At 37.2% G+C, this 24,320-nt stretch overlaps 1 protein-coding gene across 1 annotated transcript in view; it reads right to left on the bottom strand.

Moving 5' to 3' along the window:
* Positions 1 to 23,907, bottom strand: part of Myh15 (myosin heavy chain 15) — a 133,075-nt gene extending 109,168 nt beyond the window's left edge. Inside the window, exons 1-10 of the mRNA XM_050163433.1 lie at positions 23,820 to 23,907; positions 19,392 to 19,498; positions 17,396 to 17,539; positions 15,039 to 15,195; positions 14,409 to 14,436; positions 13,071 to 13,164; positions 11,764 to 11,856; positions 9,423 to 9,486; positions 9,236 to 9,331; positions 971 to 1,074 (exon numbers count right to left, since the gene is read on the bottom strand). Coding sequence (XP_050019390.1) covers positions 971 to 1,074; positions 9,236 to 9,331; positions 9,423 to 9,486; positions 11,764 to 11,856; positions 13,071 to 13,164; positions 14,409 to 14,436; positions 15,039 to 15,195; positions 17,396 to 17,539; positions 19,392 to 19,498; positions 23,820 to 23,907 — 975 coding nt within the window. The remainder of the gene's footprint in view (positions 1 to 970; positions 1,075 to 9,235; positions 9,332 to 9,422; positions 9,487 to 11,763; positions 11,857 to 13,070; positions 13,165 to 14,408; positions 14,437 to 15,038; positions 15,196 to 17,395; positions 17,540 to 19,391; positions 19,499 to 23,819) is intronic.
* Positions 23,908 to 24,320: the final 413 nt, after the last annotated feature.

Raw genomic sequence — 24,320 nt, 5'->3', positions numbered from 1 at the left:
TTAATATGGCAGCCCTAATTCCTTGCTCCTTCTCCAGAATAGTGCCACTGTTGTGAAATGATTAACCACAACTCTGGCTTATGTAAACTTAATTATCTCCGTGTGACAGCTGAGGGGAGGCAGTTTCTTGCATATCTGTAAATTCTGAAGAAATGAAGTATCTGTGACTTTTGCCTTTAAAAGCCCTCTTCCCCTTAAAGCTGGGCCTCAGTCCCAAATACAACCAAGGGAACTGAAGAGAGCTGCAGCTTAAATGAAATTCAGCTAATTAAAGCTGGCTAGGATTCAGGTGGTCTCTAGGTGTTTTCGCATGCTTAAGTATGTCACCACATCACTGCATCCTAAGAAGACACTGTATGTGGTCCCAGAAGAGTGTAGTTATTATAGTAACTAATTTAGAATTCCTATAAAGACAAGAGTGGAGGAATCCATGTTCTTTTTCAATAACGTCATTTATAGGAATGCAAGACTGAGTGATTATAATATGCAAAAAGAGTATTAGCCTTCTAAGTCATTCACAGGGTGAAGAGAGACAAAAGTCTTGGGATTCAACAACAGGAGAATAAATGATAGGACAAATGCCTGACAAAAGAAAAATTTTTGTGTATTCACCTAAAATGCTCATAAAATGAAACTGAAAATCAAACTCTATGGACCACATGATCTTGCAGGTTAATTATAAATAAGCAACAACACCAAGCAACTCCATATAGATGAAAACAGAATAAAGACTTTAGAGATATACACCAGCTAAAAAAGTTTGATATTAAGTTGAAAATTTTGTCTACATTTTTATAGCTATAATACCCCTATATTGGAAATATGTGCTTCTACTGTAAGTAAACTTTGGGGAGAAGCAGCCTCCACCATCAAGAGGAGCAAAGCCAGGTCTCCAGACCTCAAGATGAGGTGTTATGATGATGGTTTTCTTTACTTACCAAACTAAATTTCTACAACTACCAAGCCTTACTTCTGTGGCCAGAAATCCTTCAGTGTCTTCCAAGCTCTCCACAGCAACCTCTCCACAGGAGCAAATGTGAAATTTGGAGGGATTTGTGGACACCAGGAGCATATCTATAATGGAAAATTTTTGGTTAAATAGCTTAGAGAAATGCACAATTCCTGAGAAAGCAGTTGGCGAAAATTGAGGTTACTCTTACAGCTGATGTGTTACGTGCAAACAAGACATAATCAATTCCATATTCTAGACCCAAACCTCTGTAATCAATATATCCCCCTGTTAACTTGTCAGTCATGTGTCAAGGCCTCCCAAGAGAACACCAGGTTGGCCAAATCAAAAGTAGATTCAATTGCAGCAATACAAAGTGGTGGTAGTTGGCCTACCTTTGTCAGACTCCACACCAGCTGCAGTGCCAGGTAGAACCTGCACTTCAAGCTTCCTAGGCTGCCTAACACCTTCCAGATTTTCCCAGGAACCAGCTCTGAAGTTGCTGCTAGGTAAGGCTTCTTCTTTACACCTAGACCATTCAAAACCCTGCCTGCTTCCTCCTACACTAGCAAAGACAACGATACCACATAGGGCACTCTTCTCCATAGGGTCCCTAAAATCTGACTTGCCCTTTCTCAGATTCTCCAGGCTCTCCAGGTGGCATGAATTCTACCTGTGTTTAGGCTTTGGTAAATGACCCAACTCATTTTCACCCTAGACTTTGCTCCTTCTATCTGGATCCCTCTGGAGGAACCCAGACTATACTTCTGGTCAGACTCAGGAAGAGAACTATCCCCTTCAGAACCACTCCTCACCATTCTCCCAAGCTGTCCAAACTGTTCTCCTTCTTCAGCATACTCTCCAATGGCTCACAACACCCAGCAAGAGACCCACTCCCATTGGTTCTATCCCTCAGGACTAGTCTTCCACCAGAAGACTTCAACCTGGTAAACGAAAAACTCATCAATAGACACAACTAATAATAACCTAACCAAAATATTTAGTTTCCATCACAGAAACACAGCAATAATAATTTTTGAAAATTATCTCTTTCCCAATGTATCTCTTTCCCAAACTATAAATACAGTAATAATTGTCCCTAATGAGAATAACTTAGACAAAATTTAAGATACAAAATTTGAAAAAAACAATTACAAACATTTTCAAAGAGCTCAAAGAATCCAAAGAAGACATTAATAAACAACTAAATTAAATAAAAAAGGACATAAACTCCTGCTGAGTTCAAGAAAATACAAGAGATAGAAATACTAAAGATAATGAAGAAAGCACAAACTAAAATTAATCTGGAAATAAAATCACCAAGAAGTCTAAAAAATTTCAGCTGAATCACTATCAACAGAATAGATGACATAGAAGATAAAATATTAGAACTTGAAAACAGGGTAAAGAAGTTGTATAATCCCATCAAGGGAAATAATAAGTTTCTAAAATTTATAAATAAAGCATTCAGAATCTTTAGAACACAATAAAATAAAGAAATGAATTTATAGGCATGGACAAAAATAAATTCCAATAAATTGGATAATTCAGTAAACTCAGCCACCAAGTCCCAAAAGTTACAAAAAAGCTGAAATAACTCTTTGTACCTTATCATACCACCATGTGTTATAGCTGGATTTCAACAACAAAAGAAACAACAGAAAGACTACAAACTCATCTGAGTTACCACTGGGTCAAGTCAGAAAAAAAAGATATTAAAGACTTCCTAGTATTCAATAAAAATGAATGCATAGCATACCCAGACTTATGGGACACAATGAAAGCAGCGCTAAGAGGAAAGTTACAAACAATAAGGGCCTTCATGAATAATTTGGAGAGCTCTCCTACTAGCAACTTAGTGGCAAACCTGAAAGCCCTAGAATAAATAGAAGCAGACACACCTAAGAGAAGTAGACAGCAGGAAATAATCAAACTGAAGACTGAAATCAATAAAATAGAAACAGACAAAGAATCAACAAAACAAAGAGTTGGTTCTTCAAAAAAAATCAACAAATAGAGAAAACTTTATCCACACTAACTAAAAGAGGGAGAGAGAATATCCAAATCAACAAAATCAGAAACAAAAAGGGGTATATAACAATAGACTAAAAGAAATCCAGAGAATCATTGGGTTATATTTCAAAAACCTGTTCTCCACAAAATTAGAATATCTAAAAGAAGTGGACAAATGTCTTGATAGATACCACTTACTAAAGTTAAATCAATATCATATAAGCAGTTCAAATAGACTGATAACCTCTAAGGAAATAGAAGCAAACATTAAAATCCTCCCAGCCATCTTTAGGATTTGCTGCTGTGAGATCATCTATTGTTGGTGTTTTTGTGGATATAACTAACTTTGTTGGATTGGAGTTTTACTTCTAGTACTTTGTGTGGGTCTGGGTTTGTTGTTAGGTACTGGTTAAATCTGGTTCTGTCATGGAATACCTTTTTTGGTCCGTCTATGTGATTGAAACTTTTGCTGGGCATAGTAGCATCCCTAGACTCTTAGTGTCTGCATAATGCTTGACCAGGACCTTCTGGCTTTCATTGTTTCAAGATACCACAAGAAAACTCACAGAATCAACTAACCTGGGCTCATAGGGGCTCACAGAGACTAAACTGATAACCAGGCAGCCTACATGGGCTTGACCTAGGCACTCTGCATATATGTTAGAGTTGTGCAGCTTGGTTCTTTTATGAAACGTCTAAGAGTGAAAATAGGGACTGTCTTTGCTTCTATTACAGGCTTTTGGGACTCTGCTTCCTTTCTCCCCTACCCTTAATACACAGGAAAGTGCTTAGTTTTACTGCAACTTGATATACTCATGGGAGACCTGCCCTTTCCTGAAGTAAACAGAGAGAGAGTGAAGTGGATTGGTGGTGGGAACAGGGGGGGAGAGAAGAAGTGGGAAGGGGAGAGGGAGGGGAAACTGTTGTAAAATAAATATACAGTTAAAAAAAAAGAAAAGAAACTCCAGATCAAAGGCATAGACTGTATCTTCAATGGAGTCATAGATGAAACTTCCCAAATCTAGGAAAGAGATGTCGATTCAGAAATAAGACAGAGAGACTATTAGGCAGAACCACAAAAGAAAGGTTCATGTTATATTAAAACTTTAAGAAAAAAGAAAGATTATTGAAAGCTTCAAGAGAAATGATACAAGCCATATATAAAGGCATGTTTATCAGAATAATAGTTGATTTCTTAATGGAAAATTTGAAAGACAGAAGAGATCATAGTAACAAAGTCATGTTTGGAAAGAACAAAGATATCAACCAAGATTACTACTACTACCAAAACTATTCAACATAATTGAAGGAGAAAGAAAATCTTCCATGATATAAACAGGCTAAAGAAGTTTCTGACCACAAGATCAGCTCTACAGAGAAGAGTAGAAGAATATCTCAGACTGAAGACAGTAAGCACATTCAAGAGGTTACCAGGATAACATTTTTGCAAAGTATGACTTAGTATATAACTAAGGTAACGAATACTACAAAATAAAAAAAAATGATGGCAATTAAAGTACATATTTCAATATTAACTCTATTAATGTCCTCAATTACACAATGAAAAGACAGAAGATAGCAATCAGATTTTTAAAAAAGGATCCATCTCTTTGCTATCTATAAGAAAAATGCTTCATCTTAAAAGATAAAGACTACCTTAGAATAAAAAGATGAAAATTCTAAGCAAATGGGACTAAGAAACCAACAGACATCACTATTCTAATATCTTACAAAATAGACTTCAGCCCAAATCAAATAAGAAGAGGTAAAGAAGGTCACCTAGTTCTGACCAAAGGAACAATCCACTGAGAAGACATTACAATTCTAAGCCTATGCCATCCAACTTAAGTGAGCTCAATTTAATAAAAAAGAAAGAGCCCACACGAGTAGGTATTAAGCCACAAATTAAACCTAACACAGTAATAGTAAATTTAGTACCCAACTTTCACCAATGGACTAACAGGTATTTACAGAAAATCCTACCCCATCACTAAAAAATATACATTTTTCTTCAGCACCCCATAAAAGTTTCTCTAAAATGAAAATATAATAGAACACAAATAAAATCTTAATAAATCTATATGTTTTTACTGATTATAATGGAATAAAGTTTGTAATCAATACCAAAAGAAACACCAGAAAATGCACAAACTTATGGAGATTAAATAAAATACAACTGAATGATATATAGATCCTTCAAAAAATTATATATAGATCAAGAAGGAAACCTTAAAAATCTTGGAATTTAATGAAAATGAAAACACTATATATTAAAATCCCTTGACTACAAAGAACCAGTCTTAGCCAGGAAATGTACAGCTTTAAGTATATACAAAAAACATTAAAAAATATAAAATCACAAATAAATAAGTTGAAGATGTACCTCAAAATTTTGTTAAAGCAATAAACACTAAAACTCAAAAATAGTAGATGGGGAGACATAAACAAGACCAGAGCAAAATTAATGAAATTGGAAGAAATAAAAAAGAATACAAAAAAAGCCAATGAAACAAAGAGTTGATTCTTTGAAAATATAAGCAAGATTGACAAATTTTTGGCTGTATTATCTAAGAAATGGAAAGAAAAGACCCAAATAAATAGAATTAGATATGAGTAGTGATCCATTCCAAATATACCAAAGAAATTCAGAAAGTCATAAGAACATTTTAAAGGGTGCTCAATATCCTCTGGCATCAGTGAAGTGCAAATTAAAACCACTTTGAGAGTTTTGATCTTACCATAGTTGGGGTGGCTGACTATATGATCAAGGAAAGAAATGACAGCATATACTGGTGAGGATGTGGGAATAAGGGAACCTTCATGCACTGCGGGTAGGAGTGCAATCATATTCACACTATAGAAATTAGTGTGGAGATCTTTAGAAAGGTGAAGATAGATCTACTGCATGACTCAGCTCTACCACACTTGGGCATGGATAAACATACTGCAGAGATACTTGGTTTTCTCTGTTCACTGTTGCTGTACTGACAGTATCTATAAAATGGAATCATTCTAGATGTACATAAATTAAAGGATGAGTAACGAAAAATGTGATATACATACACAACAGTATTTTGTTCAGATCTAATTAAAAATAAAACTTGCAAGTAAATGGATAGAACTAGGAAAGGTACATAGAGTGAGGTGATTAGGTCACTGAAAAACAAATGTTACATATACTCCTTCATAGGGGATACTAGCTTTGGATGGCTAAGTTTGTATGCTCAAATTGCAGTATAGAGAGAAGTCAGGAAAATAGAAAGAGGCCTTGGGGTATCTTAAAAGAGTATAGGTAATATATAAGTAGAAAGGTACTATGCTGGAGTGGGAGTGGGAGGGTCATGAAAGGACTTGGGAGAGAAGAGAGTAGGAAATGGTTAACCTAAAAGAAAGAGCTATGAGAAAAAAACACGGAAACCTACTATCTCATAACCAAATTTAAAATCACAGTTTATACTTTTTAAAAATGTTTTGAAGAGAGATGCCTGTGTTACCTTAGAACACTATTTCCTGTAGCCACAAATTATTAAGCAGAAACCAAAGATCAGCAGTAAGATACCTCCTTAGGAGTTGTAAGTTCTGGTAGCCTCAGGGCTCCCCAAAGTGGTACAGGCTCTTTCCATTCCTCTTGGTGACCCCCTAGAACTTGATAATGAGCCCTACTACTGAATACACAACACACTGTAACAGGAAGCAGGGAAGAAGGACTCCATGACTATGTAGATGTAAGATGAGGCTCACCCAAGGCTAATACACCACCTCACTTCCAGGCTCCTTCAGCCTCTGCTGTGACTTTTCATGCTTGATTTTTGGTAATGCAAGCAAATTCTCATAATTTAGAAGAGCTATTGAGATGTTCCCTCTTATATCAATACTCTGGATGCTCTAAACCGTTTTGTAAGTATCATATACAAGAATACTTGGATATGTTCAAAATTCTCCCCAGTGATAGTGGGAGCTAAACTATGGCGATCAACAATACCCAACTTGGAGTACCAAATGTCAACCATTGTACAATAGTCTATCTGAGTGGCCCCCAAAACTCAGCAAGACAATTGAATTCAGGATGAGTATGATTTTTCCAGAAAAGTCCAAAGACTTCAAGTGGTTCTTCATATTAGTAATCGTAGATGACCCTAAAACATGTGAGGCCATAACTACTTCCTATAGTAGACACTGTGTCAGTGCCTGTCACAGGACAGGATTTTATGTCCCTTATATCTGGGGATGAAAATCAGCGGTAAAGCACTTGCCTAGCATGTGTGGGGTCCACATTTGATCCTCAGCAACACACACACACACACACATGCACACATGCACTCACACACACACACACACACACACACACAAAATTCAGTTTCAGATTTAGGTGTGACAAACAAGTACTTCTTACATATCACCAACAAACACATAGTGAATGTAATTGCCCATTTTGTACACTTTTCCCATATGGCGAAGGCATAAAGAACCTGAAAACTAAGCAGTCAAAGCACTGCCAGATTTATGCCATTCTTGATCTAAAATAATAAATGGGGGAACTGTTCCCATAAGTTTGCTGACCTAGATCCGCCTCCTCAACCAATATTCATTCCTATGGGTACATGGCTGTCCTCAATAGCTTCCTCAAATGGCACAAACCCAGTTTGTCATCCTTCTCTTACAATGACTTCCCATAACATTTAAAATAGCATTCATTTTAAATGAATTCCTATATTCCTACACTCAATCTATTATAGTCAAGTTCTGCCTTTTGCCACATGATCTAGCCCTGCCAGCCTCCCCTTTATCAGCCTTTCCACTCTCCTACCAACCCTGCCATTTCCTATTGTAATAAGCAAATACACCCAGTCTTCAGGACCTTTGCACTCATCATTCACTCCACTGAGTTGTAGTTTCTGGAAAGCTCTGGATACTCACCCACTCACTCATTTAGATATTTGCAGAAATAGAGCCTTCCCAAGAGATAAATTGCCTAACTATTTTTCTAAAACCTAGTTAATCACCAACAGATCAATCAAATCTTATTCTCTCACCCTCCATCGGTCTTTATTTTGCTTTTAAACTTACCACTAATACAAAATTGTATATTTCTTTGTATGTTGATTTGTAGATCTTAATGTAGAATGTAAGATAAAGAAGACAAAGAATGGTGAGTTCACTTTAGCCTTTGTGATTAAATAGTACTGTCTGTTGACTAGTAGTTATACAATAAATATTAGTGAACTTAATATATGAGACATGCTTCATTAGCCCATAATCTGTTTTCCTATTTCTGCTCAGTTATCCAAATCAAATCATAAAAATTGAAGATGTTTAATCACTCTCCTTCATTCCTACCTTCAGTTTATTTTAGTCAAGACCTATCTTTTCTTACATGAATTCACTCCCCACTTCCCATAAATACTATCTTAAGTAACTGTCTTATTATTTCAGTCTAGTACAGTTGCAATCTTTCCTCTCTAATATCAGTGCCTCCATAACACCGTACCAGGCTAAACTTTTCTACACACATACCATAGCATCAGACTAGGGCAAATCATCCTATACGCTGACATAAAAAAAATTAATGCCCTGCTATTATCCCACTTACCTTCTATAGCACCAAACACATTCATGCTCACCTCCTTATGTGCAGAAACTACCATGATAACTTTGCCACGTTCCTCTAAGTAGATCTAATCTAGTCAGATTGTAGTCTACTTCTGCTCTTCATCTGTCCTCTCCTGGCCCTTATATATGGTTCTTGCTTTAGAAAACACCCTTGATTTTTTACTCTATCTGGTTTCCCTATCTGTTTTTCATATTCAAAGCCATGTACCTTAATACTTTTTATTTTGGTAAAATTCCCATTGGTTACAACAGTGTCTTTCTCTTCTGACCTCTTATCTATAACTCAAAAACTAAACACTAAAGGCCTTAAATTACCTCTTGCTCTTCCTCTCCTCCTCTCTCATTCTCTCCTTCTTTCTGTCTCTCTCTGTTTCTCTGTGTTTCTCTCTCTCTCTCTCTCTCTCTCTCTCTCTCACACACACACACACACACACACACTTAACCTTGCCAAGGCATTTTTATTCACTGCAAATTATCTTCTTGCTTTTGACACAAAATTTAAAAAACAATATTGCCATTTATTCTACCTCATTGGTTATATAAGTGTTCAAATTTCCCACTGTAGGATGAATAAACTGATCTAAAACTAGAACAATACTCTCCATTCCTTGAAATCTGTTTGTCTTTTTCTAGAATAAGTGAGGGCTCCAATCTAAAACTTACCCCGAAGTTCTTGTTTTCCAGACAGAATCTGATAAAAGATATGGTAGTTCCTCTCTCCAGGCTGCTGATAAACTACCCGGGATTTTTCTAGAAAATCTAGGAGGATTGAAAATGAATAAAGACTCATGCTTCAACATTCTTACAAAACTGAAAAGAAAAGCAACCAGAGAGTGCAATGGCTACTTACAGATCTCAATATCTGCAGATGACAGTGTGCCTCTTGTGTCAAAATGCATCCTGATGAGTTTTCCCTAGGTAGAAACAGAACACAATGTCCCATCTAAACTTGCTGAACAGCTGCAATGGTTTCATTGTGTACAGTATCCTCAAAGTGACTACATACTCCAAAGATTGAAAAATAAAATGCAAGATGGGGTTGAAATGATAAGGATAAGATAATGGCTAGAGGAGAGGTTCTCAACCTGTGGGTCACAACCCTTTGGGGATTGAACAACCCTTTCACAGAAGTCACATATCAGATATCCTGTATATCAGATATTTACATTATAATTCATAACAGTAGAAAATTACCGTTAAGAAGTAGTAGTAAAAATAATTTTATGGTGGGGGTCAACATAACATAAATAACTGTATTAAAGGATCACAACATTAGGATGGTTGAGAACCACTATTCTAGAGAGAGCTACACTGATTAGCAAGACTACAGCAGAGCTGACAGTGTCCAGTCCCACATCTGTCAGTTTATGCCTGCTTGTTTTCATGTGCACTGCAGAAACTATGTGACCCCAGCACTCTTCTTTGAAAAGGAGGAACGTAGAATCTCCTCAGCATGTTCAGTCATGCATTCAGTAGTCAGTGACTATCTGCCATGGTCTAAGGAACCCATGAGGAACTAGACACCTTATAACAAAACTAAACACGGCCCAGACTGTACATGGCTACTCAAGAGCTCTAACAAAGGAACATTTGAAGTATTTTGGAATCAAAAGAAAAGTCACTTTTGTTGTAGTTTAGGGAGTAAGAGAAAACGGAACATAAACCAAGACTGAGGGATAGACAAAAGGCTAGGGGTTCATTTCATGTGTGCTCAGTAGGCTGAGGGGTTTTTCTGTGGCTTATGTCTCAAAATACACCTTGATTTTTCCACTTTCTTCTTTCTTAATTAAAATCTAAAAGAAGAATAGAGCAAGGCATAAAGGATGCCCCATCTTGACAGTATCTAGCTCAGAATGCCAGCTACAATGGCACTCACAGTTTATGGTATGAGAACATAGGAGTGAAAGAAATGGCTTGTCTGAGGTCCTCCCATGCCAGGAGGCACAAGGGCAAAACATCATTCCAGCTTGAGAGGAAGAGTGGCTACAACCGGGGACTGAGCTAGTACATTAAAACACACAGCACAATGGCAGCTACACAGGCAACCATATGCATGCCTATATGCACACATATATGTGAAAAATCAATATGAATGCATGCATACCTGGTATTAATTTTTAAAAACTATCTTTATTTCTTTTTATTGGATTTTGTCCTTTTCCTTTCATTTATCAAATTTTTTCTTTTGTCTGTTTCTTCCTATCTTTCCTTCCAAACTTAACCTTATTTTCCTTCTTTTTCATCTGTTTCTTGTTCATTCTTTAATTTCCTTCACTTCCTTCCCTTTCTTTTTCCTTCATTTTATTTCATATTCTCTGTGTGTGTGTCACTCTTTGTCTCTCCCTGTCTATGTGTGTGTGTGCTTTCTCTGTCTCTCTCTCCTTGGCTCACACACATGCCAGGTAAGTGCCCACTGCTTAGCTACATCCCCAAACCTTACTCTTCCTTTAAAGTTTTTCTCTTCTCTTCTGTATTCTATATTCCTATCTTTCATATTTCAGAAAACATGCACCTGTATTTTAAAAAAATTCAAACAGCAATTGTTTAATTTACAAGTGTATGCAAATCAATATAAACAGGAATGTTGTATCGCTAGGCTTTGGTCAGAAACTAGGTAATTAGCCTGAGTCTATTAGTGAGTTATGCTCAGATATTCAAACAGGAAGCTTTCTTCAGTTTTTCTTCATTTATGTAGTGGCTTCTTGCCACTCATTCTTGACACAAAATGGTTTTGTAAAACTTGATTTTTAAAACCTCCATCATGCAATATCTAGTTATCAAAAAAGCACACTGAAGTATCTTATTCAATGTTAAAAATTCCCTGGTTAATATGCAGGAAAAGGGGGATCATAAGAAAGAGCATAAAGAATAATTAAGAGAATTAGGAAATAGTGACCACATTGACTTCCATATGCAGGAAATTAAGGAGAAATAATTTCAAATCTCCACAATGTAAGAACATATTAAGTGTTATTATATCTTGCTACAATAAGGGCAAGGAAATGTGTGTTAAGACAACTAGAATGGACTCTTCCAAATAAAAGATACATGAGTAGTTTTAATTGGCCTTATCTTGGAAAAAAAAAGCTTTTTTGAGAAATATCACAATATGATAAAGTTGATTGTACTCAGACACAAACTTTATGATAGCCTAAAAGTTATAGATTCTGAGATGTTATCATATTACTTACAAAACGAGAAGAATTGTCATTTCTCAGAGTTTTGGCATTTCCAAATGCTTCCAAGACAGGATTCATTTGAACAATTAGATCTTCTGAACTCCCCTAAAAAGCATGGAAGACAAGCATAGCTGACTAAAGTTTGCCAGGATTCCACACTGAAGCAAACTCTCCAAATGCAAATCCAGCCTCATTTCTGACACAACAAGTAGCAGCCTAGAGTTTCCAAACACAATAAAACACTATTGGGAAACAGATTCAGAAGAATGGAAGCATGAAGGATAGTGGTTTCATATAATTTCTCCTAAGAAAACATTTAGGTGGTTTGTAATGTTTTATGTTTGAGTCCAAGTGAATAAAGAAAATATTTACTAACAAACAGAAAAGAACTAGAAATTTGTCTTAGGATAATACATCAGTTTCTTGGCATTATTAATTCATAGTTTCCTTACATTATTCCTAGGTAAATCTAGATGGTCTCACCAAGCAATGACTAGTAATGGTATTGATTGTGAATTTGAATTTTGCATATTCAAGAATATGGATTGTCTACACAGGGTGACCCTGAATGACCAGCTACTTCCACATCAATTCAGAGCTGCATGGGTTTTATAAATTTCTCTTCAAAGACCTATTTCATAGGACTTTATATATATACATAAAGTATATGATGGTCAAGAATATACAATGTATTCATACTATTTCATTCTGAATAACATGAATCTATTGCCTTACAAAGAATTACAAAAGCCTATATAAGCAAGGGTTTCTATAACCTGCTGTACATGTCATGTTTTGTTATTTTATGTTACATTACTTCATGTAACATCATAAGACTCAATGTCAAAATAAAACCAACTAATCCACACCAATGACAAGACTAAATGCACACTGAAACAAAGTTTTATGTAGGAAAAAACAGAGTTTGTGGATGCTTACAGATATCAAGCAAATTCAGGAATGAGGTGATGGGAAAGGAAATGTTTTATGGTTTAAAATTTGAGAAAAGTCTATATTTTGGTATCTTTCTTACTTGTTACAGCAAAAAACAGCTGGTGATACCCAACACTGAAATAGAAATCCAAAGTGACAAGTCAGACATGGTCTAATGAGAAGTCTAACAGCTTCTCATGGTTACAAATGGTTCTGGGTTATTGAGGTGGGAAGACCCACTGTGCACATGAGTAGCTCCATGTCAGACTGCATGTCGGGTGGCAGAGAGCAGAATTCATTCTTCTTCCCCATAACTGGTCGGGGATGAATCTCCATGTCTCAGTAGATGAGGTCACCTCACTGTTCATGGTGTTATGGACACTCACCAACTTTTTCTGGGTCTCACTTATGGCTGCCATGGTAGCAAAATACTGAATAGTCAGTTTGGTGTTGGTAGTCTTCCCAGCACCAGATTCTCCTCTGTGATTTGAAATTGAGAAAAAAAATGGTTAACTTGTTCTGATGATCATTGTAATGAAAGTTAGCCAGCTCTGATCATTTCCAACCCTTATCTTAGAAAATGACCTGCCAATCTTTTCACTGAGAAGCTACACTTTAGTTTTCTCCTTCCCCTTTGATAATCAAGTACATTTGTTCAAGCCTGCCTTTAGGTACATAAAATCCAGAAGGCAGCCCATGCTATTTACAAAGAACATAGATTTGAATTTGAACTAACCACTTAGCTCTACAATTCTAAAGCATATGATCTCCTTAAGGTTACAGAAACCAAAAGAAGTTCAATTACACAATGTGATATCATCTTAGCAAAACATCACAGACTTGAGCATGTCATAACCCCTTGGGTCTCAGCCACCTGCTTACCCTACCATGCCCACACACTGTTCTTTCCATCAAAATGAACCTTTAATAAGGTTTCCTGCGGTCCTCTTCACTCTCTTTTGTTATTCTCCAAAGACACACTATGTTTTACCATATGTATTGTACCATGGCTACTCAAAGCAGCAAATTAAGTGTTTCATGGGCATATTCTATGGGCATTAATAGAGTCTCTCTGATGTGGGATGTCATTCTGTATATGTATTGATTTTATTGGTTAATGAATAAAGCTGCTTTGGCCTACAGCAGGGTGGAATATAGCCAGACTAAAAGAGATATAGAAAGACAGTAAGTGGAGTCAAAGAAATGCCATGAGGCCACCAAAGGAAACAGACACCCTGAAACCTTATCTGTAAACCACAAGCCTCATGGTAAAATACAAAATAATAGAAATGGGTTAATTTAAGATGTAAGTTAGTTGATAAGAAGCCTGAGCTAATAGGCTAAGCAGTGTTTTAATTAATACAGCTTCTGTTTGATTATTTAGGGTCTGGGTGGCAAGGAAATGGACAAATAGCCTCTGCCTACACCTCTCTGCTTAATTAGACAGCATAGAGAAATTGATCATTTGCAAGACTGGAGGCCCCTTTTCTGAGAGGAAACTAAATGTGTTTTACAGTATAGTTTTCAAGGAGTCTCTTTAAATGATAGAGGCAGATATTCTTAAACTCTATTTACAGAACTCACTGAAGTGCTATGAGTACTTGCAGAGTATCTTTTCCTACCTGGAATGCATTTTGTATCTAAAGATTAAACAAGTCAAAGTTGAGAAATTTTATTCTCATTTTACAACAGACATAGAAAAGAAAAATGAGACAAACACTTACGTGAAGAGTATGGACTGATTCTCTCCACCTTCAAAAAAAAAGGAAATAAAATGCTAGGAACTTCTTATCCTTGAAGTTTATGTATTGGAATGAATTTATTCACAATTTTCTTACCTATAGTTTTAACTTAAAAACAGGGAGAAGGATTTGTTTCATCTACACTTGCAAACCCCTCACTTCAAAGATACTGTATAAAACAGAGATCCTTATTTTTACAGACACAGCACATAGAAATTCTAGGTCTCTTTCCTTGCTTTAAATAAAAGAATAACCAATAGCTGACTTTTTAGCCTTTTAAGAATCATAGCATAATAATGGTTATAGACTAGCTTCTTTGTGTCAGACAGTATAGCAGATGCTTGGTGTAATAAGACCACACATATGCAGGAGACATTTTCTGGGCCAGCCTCCACACTACAAATGGATTCTTTCACTCTGAAGCACAAATTTATTGTCCCCATTACCATTGGGGACATTTATCTTGCATTTTATCTTGATGGAAGCAGAGGCTTCAAGTGATGAGATAGCTCTGAAGCCATGTCTTCACACAATGCCTAAGTGTCCTTTGGTGACACGGAGAAAACGTGGACTGGAGATTTTCATTTTTCATTTTGTAGGTTAGCTACTTACTGTGAAGCATATCCTGAAGGGCCCTATCGGCAACAGCAAAGACGTGAGGGGGAGCCTCAGATCGCCTCTTCCTTTGATAGGCAGCCATGACCTCTTTCTGATACACTGGGAGCCACTTGTAAGGGTTTATAGCCACACAGAAGACACCTGAATATGTCTGAGGATAGATCAGAGTGGATTTCAGAAAACAGACTGGCTGAACTCACAGGTGTGTTGGAGCTTCCCCTGTGATGTAAGCTTAAGTATTTACTAATAAGGGAAGATGGAAGAGGAGAGATATGAATCCCTGCAAAGGGACTTCTAAGAGAAGCAGACAGATCTGGATTAGACCTGGGGTTACCTCTAGATCTCCTGGAGATACACTAAGAGCTAAAATATTTGACACATGTAAATTTTAAAGAAAAGTTTATTTTTATCTTTATGTACATGAGCACTTGGCTGCATGCATGAATGCATGTGCATGCATATGTGCCTGGTGTCAGCAGAGGTCAGAAAAGGACAATGGATCCCCAGAATCTGGAGTTATGTAGATGGTTTCAAATCTCCATATTGTTTGTTACTGGGAATCGAAACTGGTTCCTCTGGAAAATCTGCAAGTATTCTAACGCACTGAGCTATTTCTTGAGCACCCACATGTAACTCTTGACGAGACTAAGGTAAATCATCACAAGGACTACCAGTAGCACTAAGAAGTCAGAACATAGAAGAAAGCCTCTCCTCTAGTCTCCACAAGAAATAAAACCCCGCTGGCTTTACTTAATTTGAGACTAATGTCCTTTAGTACTGCACATGAATGGGTATTCTTTTAAACTACCCACCCAGTGACAATTTTGTTGTGAGACAAATCTTTAAAGGAACTAAAACAGTTCCTCTAAATAATTGAAGACTAGGATAGTTGCGTGTCACAGTCATGATGATAATGGATCCCTACCGCCACTATCTTAGCCTAGTCTCAGCCTAATGCTGCTTCTAATGAGTAGGTTTAGAAGAAAGAGAAGGGGAAACTAACCTCAGAAGCATAATGACTATGGATAAATCAATTTGTTTCTAAAATGCTAGTTCAGTGACAAGCACTGAATTACCTGCTCTACTTCTTTTTTTATTTTAATCCTCTAATTTATATAGAGAGTCAGACATTACTGTCCCATTTTATAGAAAGGTAACTTCAGGGAGTTCAACCAGACAGGGGAAATGTGGGTCAAGGAGAAAGCCATCTTCACCTGGGGCTGCACAAACTGATTCCTCAGCAACTGGACTGGTTGTCATAAAAGCAGATAACCCCATTTTCTCCTAGGGGCTTGTTATGCTGCCCTCCAAACAGAGGGGTTGCTTTGCTGTCCTCCACTGTGTCTTACAGTGTCAGGAATTCTTAATGCTACTCCTGGACCTCTATGCATAAAGCAGTAGGTATCTATACACATAGGAACACATATTAAAGTCCATGCTTAGCAATTTCTGTCAGCATCTGGACTTGGCAGTGTTCCTTGCCCATAAATGGAGTGCTTTTATCTTTTGTCTATTTGTTTATTTGTTAAGAAATGGGCTACATAGCCCTGTTTGTCTGGAAACTCCCTGTGTAGACCAGGGTGGCCTCAAACTCTCAGAGATCCACCTGCCTTTACCTCCCAAGTGCTAGGATTAAAGACGTGCACCACCACACCCAGGTTTCTTTTTAATCTTTTTCATTAGATGACTCATTACTTAAGTGTTCATTGAGCATTTGATAGGAAAATCAAGGATTTCTTCAAAGAGCATGCAGTCTAGCGCTAAAATGATACATAAACTATCTGACAATCATGGCAATAATTGTTAGCATAAATCACAGACACAAGAGCCTCAGCTTTTCTTTCCTGAAAATGCTGATACAGAATGCTATGGAAATGCCCAACAATTGCTCATTTCTTTACACAGACAGGAATGTGTGCATGTGAATAAGTGTTTATTCATTTCTAATGCCATCCTACTTGTGCGTGTGCACCTAAGTGTTGTATATATGCATACAAGCATGTCCTAGTTTTATCTTTACATAAAACTATGTTGGAAGTGCAACATCTCAAGTCCATTTTCCTCCAGAAATACTTTTAATGAAGATAACCTTAACTAATAAGTAATTGAGCTGTCATTTGGATTTTTCCATAACAGGTTTTAGGCTTCATACTTTCAATGTAGTATGATATTCTGTGGGAAATGGCATGCATGCTGGCAAGATAAAATTAGAAAATTACAGAAATGTTGAGATAGTTACTTCCCAGTGGATATTTATATGAGGATATTTGAACTAATGTAAAATATCACCAGAAGAGGTTGTGCATAGACAAAATGAGTTCCAGAATGAGATTTTCCTAGTATATACACACGTAGATCATCCACTGGTCATAACGTCTCCTCAGGGTGTGAAGCACAGAGGCTTCATTGAGGTGAGGCAGCATCGACAGATCTTCAACCATTTCCAACTCTACAGGGTTCATCAGTTGGAGTTTGTCTTCCTTTATTCTCAGACTCTGCAAAGAACAGGAAAAGTAAAGAATACATACTTAGCCAAGTTTGGTGGCATGTCTTTAATCCCAGCACTAGGAAAGCAAGGATAAGAGGATTCCCTGTGAGTTCAAGATCAGCCTCATCTACATAGGGAGTTCTAGGACAGTCAGTACCATATAGAGAGTCTCTCTCTCTCTCTCTCTCTCTCATACACACACACAAATATCCATTTTTCTATTTCCCATATGCATATCACTTTCATATGCATTTTAGAAGATTTTTCAAAGTAAACAAACATCCATCCACCTTAGGTGACCCAAGGCTGTTACACTTTTAATCCTTAGCCTTCCCCAAAGGCTCATGTGCCAAAGACCTGATACTACTGAGAGGTTGTAGAACCTTTAAAAATTGGGATCTACAGAGAGGTCCTTGGGTGACTGAGGGCATGGAATTGTGGGGTTGTGAGTATTGAAACTATTGTGAGGCTCTAGCACCCACTTCACACTTTTTTCCAATAGACCATTAAGTGATAAGTTTTCTCTGCATGTGTTCCCACCACAATGTGCTCCCTTGTGGCTGTTCCCCTAAGAAATGATGACCAATATAGAATTACATCTTGAACTATATGACAGATCAGATAATTGGGAGCAGGTAGAGTATGCTAGAGTTTGGAATACAATTTGGGAATCCCCCATGTAGTATGTCTATTGGAAGCTTAATTTCTAGCATGAAAAAAATGGATAAATGGTGTGGGGCATTGAATAGGTCCAACTTAAAGAGGGTTTGTTTAGGATACTGGGATTGCAGCACTTGAAAGAAAGTAGATGGTTCTCGTCTGGCTCTCAGTTCACATAAAAATGCTGTTGGTCAAGCACCAGCCTCTTTGCTCCCTGTCTTGCTATGTGATATCTCTTTTATACATATAGTCCCATCATTTCATTCCAGCTGAGTTGATACTGGTACCATGCTCTTGAGGCTTCAGAACTGTGAATAAATTAAACTCCTATTATGGTTTACAAGAAAGCTATTTTGAAGAACTGGTCTCTGATTAGCAGCATTGTTGAGAGGTGATTGAATCATGAGGGTATCAACTTCATCAACACATTGATCTGTTGATGACGTTCTAGCTGTTTGGGCCATAGTAGATCCTGCTTAGAAGAAACATGTGAATATGACTTTAAAGCATGAACCTACTCTCTGTGCTATTTGTCTCTTTCTCTCTTTGCTTCCTGGGTATTGCAAGCTTTCTTCTGCCATCTAAGCCTTTAATTCTCTTTCTCTGGATTTTAGTATAAGTGGACATTATCCATCTCTTGTTTGTTATGATATGAAATGATTTCATTCTACTCGCACATCTTTTTCTAGTAGGAAAAAAAAAACACGTTTGAAAGCACTGGAGATCAAGTTTGGCTCTTTGTGCATGGTAGGTAAGAACTCTTTCTCCACTCTTTTTCTTGATCCTACATACAGCTAGTTTCCAAGACAGAAGTATCATTATCTAGAGATCATAGATTGAGACTGTGTATCAAGGAAATAAGTAGCAGATGTTGCTGGAAGAAAGGGAGAGACGGAAAGAGGAGATGGAGAGGGAGAAAAAGGAAAGACCTTGAAACACTGATAAAAGAAGTGGAAACAGTTGTAAAGTCCAGAGTTTGTATTTTCCACAATAACCATCTTAGTTGGTAGTATTCAATGTCCTTCATTAGGTCTTTGATGGTAAGGGTGGGAAGACAGGAGCATCCTAAACATGAATGAGGTTTCCTTTATCAGCGCATGCCCTACCCCATGGGCTCAGTGTTAAGAGAAATGATACACCTTGTAACCTGACTAGACAGAGAATACAGAAAACCCCAAAAGGAATAAGGTCTTTTTTACCTCTCCATCACTGGTCTCTACAATTATTTTTCCATCAGCATCACTTTCTTTAACCTCAGCCTCAACATAAGCATTCTTCCCATCATAAACCCAGCATCTCTTCTTCCCTAGAGAGAAAATATGGGTTATAACTACAGTACTTAAGGGAATCTCCACTGGACATTTTCATGCTGATGCAGTCTTATTTCTGCTAAGTCACCAATATAAGAAGTCAGAAAGTTATATAAAAACATGAATGCTAACTATGGCTGCTTGCCCATGCATGATTTTAAAGGAACAAGAAAATTCTCAGCAAGCAGAGGTCTGCCAGCTTATAAGAAAACTGTCTACCGTACTCACCTGCACCATCCTAAACTCTATAACACTAGACTCTTGGATATACTCCTGATCATTCCACTCTTTCCCAGGTCCCTGCAAAAGACGCACTCAAAAATGATCTGGTTACATCTGTGTAAATTGGTGTGTTAATAGACTTCTACTTCAGGGTTTCTATAGGTCATGTTTTAAAATTTGAATGAAAGTTCAGTATAAGAATGGCATGCTAAGCCGGGCTGTGGTGGCGCATGCCTTTAATCCCAGCACTCGGGAGGCAGAGGCAGGCGGATCTCTGTGAGTTCGAGGCCAGCCTGGTCTACAAGAGCTAGTGCCAGGACAGGCTTCAAAGCTACAGAGAAACCCTGTCTCGAAAAAAAAAAATGGCATGCTAAATTGAAGAAGAGATTGAAGGAGAATATCAGTTACTTCGCTGTATATTAAAATTGACTCATGTTACCATCACATATTATTTTTCCTTCTCTGTCTCCTTACTCAATGCCTTATCCCTGAATAAAGAAAGCTTCCACAAAAGTAATTAATCCTTAAAAATACTTCCAGGTAAAGTAAGCTAGATGTCGTGTGAATACATGAGAAGCTTCTCTAGGTTCATTAAAATTCTCTTCCACCCAAGGCAAGTAACCATTTAAGATGAATAGAAAGTGTGCTTTTCAAAGAAAATGAGTCTTAGCATGATATAAGAGTTCCTCAGCCAAATAGGACAAAGGTTGAGGGGAGAATATTGACAAAAACGTCACTCATCTAGGACACTGATGGGAATGATAACTAGGTTACTATTATCATTAATATCTGAGTTATAAAAGTGCTGTGGGACAATGGTCTTTTATCCTGTCACTTGTATTATTTTTAATAAAACACTGATTGGTCAGTAGTTATGCATGAAGTATAGGTGGGCATCCAGGAAGGAAGTAGAGGCAGGGAAAGGAGAATTATTGGAAGAGGGAAGTTTCAGTCTGTAGTCGTGACCCAGCCTCAGAGGAAGCAATGACTGCCTCACTGAAAAGGGTACCAAGTAATGTGGCTAACTCAGACAAGAATTATGGGCTAATGTGAGTTATAAGCATTAGTTAATAAGAAGCCTGAGCTAATGGGCCAATCAGTTTATAACTAAAGTAGACCTCTGTGTGATTCTTTGGGGCTTAACAGCTGCTGGACCGGGTGGGACAGAAAATCTTGGTCAACACAAAAGTTTTAGATATTTCATTTGTTCAGACATGTGGCCCTCACCAGAAGCTTTCCATAAAGATGGGCTGTGATTCAGGGGATGAATGTTTACAAAGAGAGACAATGAGTTGGATAACATTCTCTTGTCCCTCCATTTTTGTCTCTGCATAGAACTTTGTTGCTCACTATTTTCTTGCTATGACAATCTACAATGTACTGCTTCCTCCTTTTCCCTAATTACATTTTCCCTTGAAAATTGCTTTGTAAGCAGATGTAATAATCCTTTGTAACTCAGTTTTCATTGCCTTTCTACTTGTTTATGATTTTTAACACTGGTTTTGTGTTGTACTTATTATTTTGGTCCCTTTTATGCAATCACAGATGTTTTTATGTTAGTATATGAAAGTACATTTGATTTTGAAAAGTACCTATTTAGCATATTAAAGACTATGTATTTCAAAATATATTATCATTTGAAAGAAATTTGATGATTCTCCCTCACCCTCTCTGTTCCCTCCCTCCCTCCCCCCCCTCTCTCTGAAGGGGATAAGACCTGCCCACAGTGCCAAGAGTGCCATAGGTAATTATTAGCAGCAATTAGAATAATGACTCTAGCAATCAAATTACCCTCCTCTTAAATTAGTTTTCCTCCATTATCTCATGCTTCTTTTAACAAGTGCTTAGTTACTTTTCTTTCTCTGGTGTTTCTCTCAAGAAGGGTTCACCTTCTTCCCCATGATGAGCTCTTTGTTTTGTCATCTCTGGAAACAGTGGGAGTGAAGAATTTCCAGAAGCCTTTCCCTGAGATCCAGTCAATGACAAGAACTTTTCTTTAAAAGATAAAATAGATTAAATAAGTCAAGCTTTTTTTCCTTTTGGTCAGCTGCGATGCAGATAGAAATGCATTTGAATTGGGTCATCTACAATTTAGTACTGGCCTTGCTAGTAATGAGTTAAAAATCATTATTTCTTCTATTTGGGTCTTGGCTTTCAAATGTATAAGTGAAGGATATTTTTTCTACATTATTTCCCCTGGGATAACCAACTCTAATTAAATATGTTATATAATATGAAGAAGGTCAACATTTACTAGAAAAAAACTTGAGAAGTATAAAAAAAATTAAAACCAATAACACACAAGCTTAAAAGTGACCAGGGTTGTATCTCTGTATCATTTCTTATGAGGCTCTCTTCTATTGTATGGGATAAAATTGGAGTTATACTATATTCAAACTTGTAGACTTATTAAACAGATACCTAATCTCTTCTAGTATAAAATTGTTTATTTGATTCTGGAGTGATTTTTTTCTTATATTTACCTCTAAAACTACTGGTCTTCCTCCCTCACACTCAGCCATTCTAGGCTTTTTTTTTTTTTCTGGGTATCATTCTACTTCACTTAGTTTCAAACTGATGGTATTATTTGTTCCTAAAAGCAGTGAAGGCAGGTAGGCAGAGCAAATGATTTCTGTTCATCTAACTTTGGCAGGTGAGAAAAAGAAGACTCAGTAAGGTGATGCTTTAGTCTAATTATAAAGCAGTAGATGGTCAAGAACAGGGAAGTGGAAGCCAGAACTTCTGGCCATACACTCATTGTCAAACTGTTTCCATTTGGCCTGAGTTCTAAACACAAACTCTACTGTTACCTAGCTCAGGGAGATAGATAACTTTTGGTGATTTTTCAACGTTTTTGTTGCCAGTGAATATCCATAAAGAACTGTATGTTAAGAAAATTAATTGAGATTATGTTGATTGCTCTATTTTAAGTAATCACTTATAATGTTGACTCTATTAAATGAACGATCCAATTATCTCTACTGTGTTAGCCCAATTTTGATTTTTCTCCCTGGTACCACTATCACCATCTTGTCTCAGTGACCTAACTGCCTGTGATAGGCCTCTGCATGGCCACTTCTGACTCTAGGGATTGTTCTGTTGTTGTATTTGATTTGAAGGATTATAATTAGCTACTTTGAAATACAATCACACTAATGAAATACAAGGATGGGAAACTGGGAGCTGATCCAGCACTGGTGAATTTGTGGTGGAAATTCAATTTCTTTCGTAATTGGCTTGAATTATAGTTGGTCACATTGAAGTCTGATGTTGGCTAATTCTTAGTTCAGTTTTTATTGTGCACTTGTTAAATAATTCTGGAATTAAGACATGTAGGTGACCTGATGCCAAACCACACTGTGACTCTGACTTTCAATCTCCAATTAGCTGAAATGCAGAGAATGGTCATGCAGTCCAGGTATATAAAAAAGAATGGGGGTTAAGGTTATATTTACTTGGAAATTTTAATGTAGAACTTGGTCATTTTTTTTCTTGAAGCTAAATCCTCATTAACCTTTGGACTTGCCTGAGCACAAAGAAATTGTAAATTCCAGTGTCAGCCTCCTATAAATGATCTTTCTTATAGCTTGGCAGAGAAACCCTGCTGACCTACGACAGAGGCCTAGGTTCCAACAGCAGGAAGAGAGTTGGTCTGAAGACATCCGGAAACCAACTCTCACCTCTAGCCTCCCAGCCTCCCAACATCATTTCCTTTCTTCTTCACGGTGTGCAGAGCCAACCTTCAGCCAAGTCACAGTCTTCTCCCCACTGAAATAAGAATTCACTGATAATTAAGAGGTGTCTAAGAAAGGGTTGACCTATGACATCTCCTAGAAAAGACTACTAGTCTGACAGCTTCATAAATGGGATATGGGACTGGGATTCCTCCCAGCCACCCTCTTTTTTGTTGGGAATTTCTATTCCAGGCCTGGACACTGTCCTCTTCAGCTGTTCAAAGATTCATAGCATTTGCTTGCACACCATCCAAAATAAGTTAGTCTCCATAACTGCTGGTTCATTGCAATCAAGTAAATAGTTATACCACCTTGAAGTAATAATATGAACTCAAGCCATCAGTGTCCACAAAAGTCTTACCATCAAAGACTGGGGACTGTAACAGAGGGTCAGCCGTATTTCTTCTGAGGAAGGCTGCAGCATCTCCAAGCTCAGACATATTCTTCATTCTTAAAATATCCACTGTGCAGAGGGGAAGTGGAACTATAGGTAATACGAAAGGATTTGTTCTGCTAAAAGATAGAAATGGGGAGAGAAAAGTAGAATTGAGGCACTTGTTCCAAAATGATAAATCGTTAATAATAGATAGACCAAAGAATACTTTTTCTATGTCTGTGCCATGGAACAACTGTACTCAAGAACATATAACTTCAACAAAGCTAGGTCATCCATTAAGCACTGAAGGCTCGGAGCCCCTAGGATCAATGGTACTTTCAGAAACCTGGGGAAATGTATCAATTCCTTTAAATATCAGAAGAAAAAGAAAAATAAAATACTAATGGCATATAATAATAACATTAACCCAGATTTTATTTGTTTTTATACCAACATAATTTCAAAACTAAATTTTGGTAATTATGT

This window comes from Alexandromys fortis, unplaced genomic scaffold (assembly GCF_014885135.2).
Source record: "Alexandromys fortis isolate MF-2015 unplaced genomic scaffold, M_Fortis_MF-2015_v1.1 scaffold_131, whole genome shotgun sequence".
Taxonomy (NCBI): Eukaryota; Metazoa; Chordata; class Mammalia; order Rodentia; family Cricetidae; genus Alexandromys; species Alexandromys fortis.
The sequence above is the reverse complement of the archived record's forward strand: the minus strand, read 5'-3'. Positions and strand labels throughout refer to the sequence as shown.